Source organism: Populus alba, chromosome 5 (genome assembly GCF_005239225.2).
Source record: "Populus alba chromosome 5, ASM523922v2, whole genome shotgun sequence".
In the NCBI taxonomy this organism is placed as follows: Eukaryota; Viridiplantae; Streptophyta; class Magnoliopsida; order Malpighiales; family Salicaceae; genus Populus; species Populus alba.
The window spans coordinates 8,143,025-8,150,995 of record NC_133288.1 but is presented as its reverse complement, the minus strand read 5'-3'; the positions used below and the strand labels follow the sequence as shown (position 1 = coordinate 8,150,995).

The window sequence follows — 7,971 nt, the reverse complement described above, 5'->3', positions numbered from 1 at the left end:
ATGATTTATATATGATTTTGACCAAATTAAGTCCACCACCGACTGTAATATTAATTACTGGCCGGTGGCAATGGTGTTCAATCAACGGTTCGACACATATCACAAGAAATACCGTGCTTGCAGAGTGAAATGCAGCCATCTCCGCCGTCCTTTGCCACGCACATCCGCGTGACATTAATGCAACCAACAACCTCTTCAACTGTAAAAGCAACAGCAAGAGCCCACTAGTCTATCACCTTTTTTAATTTATTTGTTTTTTTTATCTCTTGACTCTGACCCCTTCGTGATCACTCCATCTATATATAGTTGCATAGCTTGCATTGAAATTCCTCACACATACCTCCTCCACAGAACATTTCAAGCACCTCACGCCCTTCCTTACCTTTTACTGATCATTCCTTGCATTAAACTTCTTGATTAATTAATGGAGGCAGTGCAGGAGAAATGGTGGGTGGTGTGTGCGGTTCTTTTAGCCTTGCTTTCAGTAAAATATGGGGCTATGGCGCAACAAGTTCCTTGCTACTTCATTTTCGGGGATTCTTTGGTCGATAATGGCAATAATAATCAACTTTCATCTTTGGCTAAAGCTAATTATATGCCTTATGGGATTGACTTCCCTCGTGGACCTACCGGAAGGTTTTCCAATGGTAAAACAACAGTTGACGTTATCGGTAAGTACCACCTCTCACGACATGCTACTCCTACTTCCCATACATGGAACTAACATATTCTGCTACTTTGCTAACAGCTGAACAATTGGGTTTCCGCAACTACATTCCACCTTATGCTACAGCAAGGGGCCGGGATATACTCGGGGGAGTGAATTATGCATCAGCAGCAGCTGGAATTAGAGAGGAAACAGGCCGACAACTGGTAATTATTAACCAACTACTAAATAGGTAGCATTAAAATGTCCTTATAGCTCAATTCTCACATGCATGATTTTGCCAATTTTTCCCCTTTCGTTTTCAGGGAGCTCGAATCAGTTTTAGTGGACAAGTACGAAACTACCAAAATACTGTCTCACAAATTGTGAACATACTGGGGGATAGGAACACGACAGCAAAACGTCTTAGCAAGTGCATATTATCGATTGCACTAGGCAGCAATGACTACCTTAACAATTATTTCGCGCCTCAGTTTTACTCAAGTAGCCGGCAATATACACCAGAGCAATATGCCAACGTTCTTATCCAACAATATAGTCAGCAATTAAGGGTCCGATTATCTATCTATATTCATAGTTAATGATATTTGATGGGGTGTCATTTCAAGAAACCAAGAGCTTTTTTTTTCTGTTTTTTTGTGTGTGGACTTGCTAATGCTACTTAATTTGGTGCAGATTTTGTACAACAATGGAGCCAGGAAGTTTGCCTTGGTTGGACTGGGTCAGATTGGCTGCAGCCCAAGTGAACTGGCCCAAAACAGTCCTGATGGGAGAACATGTGTTCAGAGAATTAATTCTGCCAACCAGATTTTCAATAACAAGCTCAGATCTCTTGTTACTCAACTCAACAGAAATACTCCTGATGCAAGATTTATCTACATCAATGCTTACGGAATTTTCCAAGATTTAATAACCAGACCTGCTGCTTTTGGTAAACATCCAGTAAACCCTTTTAACGCATTATCACTCTTAGCAGTCCTTTAGGGCTACCTGCTTGCTACTCCTAGCGATTCAATATATTATTAAACTGCTTCGAAGACACCCTGCTCATGAAATTCTTAAAATAAAAATTACTTAAACTACGTGCAAGGCATACGTTAGTTGCTAATAACACTTTGTTGGTTCAACGTGCTCTGCCTTGGTTAATTTCAGGCTTTACGAACACAAACACTGGATGCTGCGGTGTTGGAAGGAATAATGGACAGATTACATGTCTACCTTTACAAGCTCCTTGCCGGAACAGAAACCAATACGTGTTTTGGGATGCGTATCACCCGACCGAGGCTGTAAACGTAATTATTGGAAGGAGATCTTACAGTGCACAATCGGCATCCGACGCTTACCCTTACGATATCCGCCAGCTGGCTCAGCAATGAAGACGAAGCTGGTGGTTGTGGTGAGATGATCAGTTAAAGATCATATCCCCAAGAATTTTACTTTCTGTTTACTATATAATGTTCGTCGCTTTTAATGTTGTAGCCCATTGTTCTATGGGCAGTACTTAAGTGTAAACAAGTTCAGATTTCGAGTCTTGTCTACGTGCTGAATTTAGTGCATTCCTGCAAACTTGCAAGGAGCATGAGATTCTGGCTTGGATGGAGAAACCTTCTAATTACTAGAATCTTAAGAATTTTCTAGGGGGGTTTTTCTTTATTTTAATGTCTGTGTCTCAATTAATAAGATTTCGATTTTGTGTGAAAGTTTGAAAGCAAGTATAATATGTGCAGCTTATATTTCAAATTTAAATTCTAGAATTTCACCGCAACTCTAGATTTTTAATTTCATAGTCGCGGCAATACCAAAATATAATTTCATACACAAAAAATGATCAAATATTTTAATTCTACGAATATAAAAAAGAAATTTAACCATTTGTAATTAAAAAAACTTACATTCATTTGAATAATCTTTATTTTAATTACAACCACGCACGGGAATATCTTGATGAACATGAACTAATTCTTCCTCAACCTTCTTTAAATAGAAAAAATCGTAGAAAACCATAATCTAACCTCTCATGTTCTTCCTTCTTCCTGGTTTTGAAAGATGCATGACTTCAACAGTTTTTCTCCACTAATGTACGTGCCCTGTCATTTTTTCTTTGATAAATCTGGACTATTTCTATACCATGCCTCCCAATTCTCCTTCCATTTTATCTAAATTTCATAATTCCCTTGTGTAATAACTGGCTCAACTTATAACCAAATCATGTATTTTTTAATTTAGCCCAAACTTCATTATATACTCATCAAGTCTAGCATCATCAAGTGTATCATTCCCTAGCATAATTTCTGCTTTCACGTTAAATTTAAGATGTCTAGCTCTAGCTATAAATTATAAATTTACTGTAGAATTTAAGAGAAATGACTTTTGGTCTGAATCATCATCTTGAATTAAAATGTAATTGCTGGCTCAAACAATTTGACAAATGCGGTTGACTCTGAGTTCCCTCTTGGTGAATCGCCAATTCAGTTGACCAGAAGAAACCAAACAGCACTAGTGGCTAGTCCAACGCCCACAACTAGCATAACCACCATGTTTGATGCTCTGTAGTAACTTGATTTTTTCTCACTTCATCTACATTCATCAAACTTAAAATTTCCTTTCCCCCTCTCATTCTAATCTTCAATTTTTCTTTCCACAGTGTCGTGTGGAACAAAATCATGCCTGGTCATCTTCCTCCCGTTAGCAGTTTCGTTCGGGCAACATTGTGTGCATAGAACCCGACAAGTGCTCTGTTTTATTTATTTTTGAAGACTCCTTGTTAAGGTAATGGCAACAATAACAACTTTAACACATTGGCTAGAGTCAATTACCCTCCACAGGCGAATTTTCCGACGGTCGAAACGTCCTAGCTAGATTTTATTGGTCTTCGCCAAAATCCCTTCATTTCTCTTATTTATACGGCTAAATTACACCCATGCATTTGGGTTGCGACCATTCTATTCTGTCCTTTGAAACTACGAACGATTCAATCATACTCCGAGGTGTTAACTATGCATTAGGCTGTAAATTGAGGGAGGATGGCCAATGTATTCTCGAAGAAATGCCTTGCGCTAACAGGAGTGTATATGTATTCTGGGATTCCTTCCATCCATCCTAGGCTCTAAATGGAGTAACAGCAGCAAGAGTATACAGTTCCTATCTTCCTCCTCATTCTCAGCCATTTGACAACCATCATTTCGTTGAACTTTGCTTTAGGAAATCAAACAAAAATCTTACAAATCATAAACACCTATCCATGAGGATGTTATAGAAATAATCAAGGTATCGTATGCTTACACTACTAGAAAATTGATAAATACAAACAAAATTACAATGAAAAAAAAATGAAAAAAAAAAGCCAAGAAATGTGATGATGTGCCATTTTTACAAACAAAATTACTGATGGATTTAAATCCGTTAGTAAATTCTTCTGTAATATTTAATTTATGACCTGATAAGTAACCTTTCTCTTTCTCCACCCCTTTTCTTCTTCTTTTATTTTTCTTTACAACAAATAGCACAACCCCGCCCCCCCAACAAATTTATCATAATTCAACCTCCTAATACAAATTCAGCCACCTTAACATTCAATTTGTCAGCATCCCTGTTTTAATCAAATTTTATTGAGGAATCCTCAATTCAAGTAAGCAAAACTACCCATTTTTATTTGAATTTGATTTTAAAATATTAATTTTATTGCATATTTTTGTAATATATATATTTGTTTAGGTGTTTACTTGTTTTATAGCTTTTTCCTATAAAAATTTGTTTTATGAATATATGATTTGTACATGTTAGGGTTTATTTGAGATTTTATAAAATTATATTTGTTTGTACGTAAAGTGATTAAATTTAATTTGAATTTGTGACTTAGGTGTCTTCTAATGAAATAAATAATGACTTATTTAATATATCCGTTTTATATTTTATCAATTTTATTGTTGAGTTGAGATTTTTGGTAAATGTATAGAAATTTGAATTTATATAGATAATTGACAATGAATTGGTTGTACTATTAAAATAGATTGAATAAGTTTGAGTTAAACTAATGTTCTGTTGTTTATTTAGTTTCTATAATTAATTAATACAAGTTGTCATCAATATTTTATATAGGTTTGACATAATTAATGGATGATTGTTTATGGATGTATCGATATTCATCTCAAGGGTTGTGTAGGATGGATTATTGTAATGCAGTTTAATGTTTTATTAATTACACATTATCTAATCTAAGAAATATTAGTGGGGCTGATATTAAATGTCCATGTAAGAGGTGTAAAAATAAAAAGTTTCTTGATCTAGATGTTGTAACGATGCATATTTTATAACAAGGGTTCATGGAAAGATAAATGTGTTAGTTTATAGATGGAAAACCATATGTTCCTCACGAGACTATGATATAAAGGATGGTTGGTTCAACTTCTAGCTCTATCAACATGCATGAAGTTGTAGATGACAAACTAATCCTTATAATAATATGGTTATGGATGCGATGAAAGTAAATTAGGGTTATGCTGGTCAATATCCAATAATAGATGAAGAATGTAATGCAGACACGACCATGGTTTTTGATCTTTTGAAAGACTTCGATGAACCATTATGGGATAGGTGCACAAATCATAGTAAATTATTGGTCATTACACATGCATGTGTTCACCATCAAGTCAAATAATACGTTGAGTAATGCCGGTTACTATAGAATTGTTGAATGGACGAAAATCATTTTACCTTAAGGGAATAGGTTGAAAGAAAACTCTTATGTTGCTAAATCAATTATAAAACCCTACAACCTAGGATATTGGAAAATTGACATGTGTCCGAACTTCTGCATATTGTACCACCTTGAAAATATAGAGTTGATCGAGTGAAGCATATGTGGGCATGCTCGTTATAAACCCAGAAATGGTAGGGGAAGGACTTTTGTCACACCTAGACTGCAAATGTTATTCATGTCAGTATTCATATGATGTGATGAGTGAAGTGATGATGCATTTTTTCAATGGTGAAACCTAAAAATATTTTAATAGGGTGCATAAATGGAATCAAGGAACATGCATCTTAGGTTATGTACAGAAAGATTTAATCCATTCAGGTCATTTGTTACTCCTTATTCTTATTGGTCAGTAATACTCACAGTTTATAACTTACCACTAGGGATATGTATAAGGTCGGTGCTCATGTTTTTATCTACAATCACATCCGGTTCTAATAATCTAGGTATAAATATAGATGTTTGTCTTCATCCATTGATTGATAAATTGAAACAGTGTGATCATTTAGGCCTTGACATATAATGTATCGAGGAAACAAAGTTTTCAAATGAAGGCAACTTTGATTTGAATTATCAATGATTTTCTTGTGTATGAAATGGTTTATGGTTGAAGTACGTATGGAAAACTAGCATGACTATATTGTATGGAAAATAACATGGTCATCACGTTAACAAATGGCAGTAAAGCATCTTTTTTTTATTGCCACAAACAGCTTTTACCAATGGATCACAAGCACAAAAAGAAAATAAAGGTCTTCTTTGTTGGCAAAGTTGAAAACAATGTTGCCCCGCTGCTATGGTCGAGTGAAAAATTATATGACATAGGGTAGGGTCGAAGTATAATGATGTATTTGGTTTTCAATTCGGTATGCAAAAGTTTTTTCATTTTGGTTTGACCTATAATTGGGTAAAGTGAAGTATTTTCTAAGAGCTTCTTTATTGGAAGACCAATCTCTTCTGTCATAACCTTGATGTCAAACACATTGAAAAGAACATGTTTCAAAATATTTTCAACACGGTTATAGACGTGAAAGGGAAGATAGAGGACAAAATCAAGGCTAGAATGAATATATTTTTATTTTGTCACTATAAAAATATAGAGTTGGTTTATGATGGGTCATAATCCATAAAGCCCAAAGTTAGGTTTGTTTGAGACAAGAATACACAATTGTCTACCAATAGCTTAAGAGTCTATATTTTTTTTTTTAATGAACATTCTTCGAACATATCAAGGTTGGTCAATTTAGAGGATTGCAGATTGTATAGAATGAAGAGTCAAGACTGTCACGTGTTTATGCAAATACTCATTCCACTAGCTTACCAGGATTATTGCCAAAGGGAATATAATATGCAGTCATGGAGATCAGTCACTTCTTTAGAGATATATATTTCAACAAGTTGCAGACACAACGTATAAAGAGGCTTGAAATAAACATCGTCCAAACAATTAGCAAACTTAAGATGATATTCCTTCCATCATTCTTCTACTCAATGAAGCATTTACCGATACATTTACCATTTGAGAAAAAAATTGGAGGCCTAGTCTAATATAGATGGATGTATCCATTTGAGAAGTTCGAGATTACACATGTATGGTAATTAAAATTTTATTGTCTTAATTTTTTTTTCAAAACATTCATTTAATTTTAAACAGGTACTTGTTCAACTTTAAGATAAAATTAAAAAAACTAGGTGCATATTGAAGGTTTTGATATGCGTGTCTTATATTGTTGTAAAAATTTCAACATTTATCTCGTACTATTTTAAGCCTCACTTGAGAACAATAATTAACTGTGTTCCAAGGCATGAAGATGGTAGGAAAGTACATTCGAGTGAGAACTTGTCAATATTCTCTCATCTTGGATGACCCATACCAAAAAATATTGTGAGGAGAAGATATTTGGTAGAAATAGAATTCAAACAAGCATATAATTATATGTTATTTAATTGCAATGAACTAAGACCTTCTATTTAGTAAGTATAATTTAAAGAATAATACTTTCAAAAAATTTATCTCTTATAATATCATACACTAATAGATTGTTGAATACCTTGTAGATAACATCATCAATTTTTACTATTTAAAAACTCACAGCTGACTGAATCTCAAATCTTTCGATTATAAGATGAATAATTTTTTACATGGTTTAGAACACATGTAAGGATTGTTTAATTATTTTTATCTCTCAATACACTTACTTCATTTACACATTTCTCTTTAAGTGTAATGAAAATGTAATTCATATATCAGGTTTATCAATTGGAGAAAATGTTAATGTTACTTTGAATTTACTAAATATGGGTCTTGAAAGAAAGGTGACATGCTATAGTATGGTCAGGGTAAAAAGACATTAACAATGAGGTGTGTGTTAAGAGATTGACAAATCACACCTTTAGTTGAAATCAATCATTGACATTATTTTAGAAACAATAATTTGATATAATAGAAATCTCATAATTATAATAATTTTATAATTTTCTATGTAAAATATTTTTATCCTAATAATTTTATTTTTATTATAAATTGATTAATCAAATATTTAATAAA

The 7,971-nt window shown here is 33.7% G+C and overlaps 1 protein-coding gene across 1 annotated transcript; it reads left to right on the top strand.

The window, feature by feature from the left end:
- Nucleotides 1–332: 332 nt before the first annotated feature.
- LOC118029990 (GDSL esterase/lipase At1g29670-like) lies at nt 333–2,367 on the top strand. The gene is made up of 5 exons (XM_035033999.2): nt 333–671; nt 749–873; nt 973–1,218; nt 1,343–1,598; nt 1,820–2,367. Exons 1-5 carry the CDS (start codon nt 425–427, stop codon nt 2,041–2,043), a joined length of 1,098 nt encoding a protein of 365 aa, XP_034889890.1. The 5' UTR covers nt 333–424; the 3' UTR covers nt 2,044–2,367.
- Nucleotides 2,368–7,971: the final 5,604 nt, after the last annotated feature.

Coding starts and splice junctions, on each gene's coding strand:
- LOC118029990 (XM_035033999.2), top strand. CDS start 425: ATGGAGGCAGTGCAGGAGAAATGGTGGGTGGTGTGTGCGGTTCTTTTA. Junction 1,219..1,342: donor AATATAGTCAGCAATTAAGG/GTCCGATTATCT, acceptor AATTTGGTGCAG/ATTTTGTACAACAATGGAGC. Junction 1,599..1,819: donor AACCAGACCTGCTGCTTTTG/GTAAACATCCAG, acceptor GGTTAATTTCAG/GCTTTACGAACACAAACACT.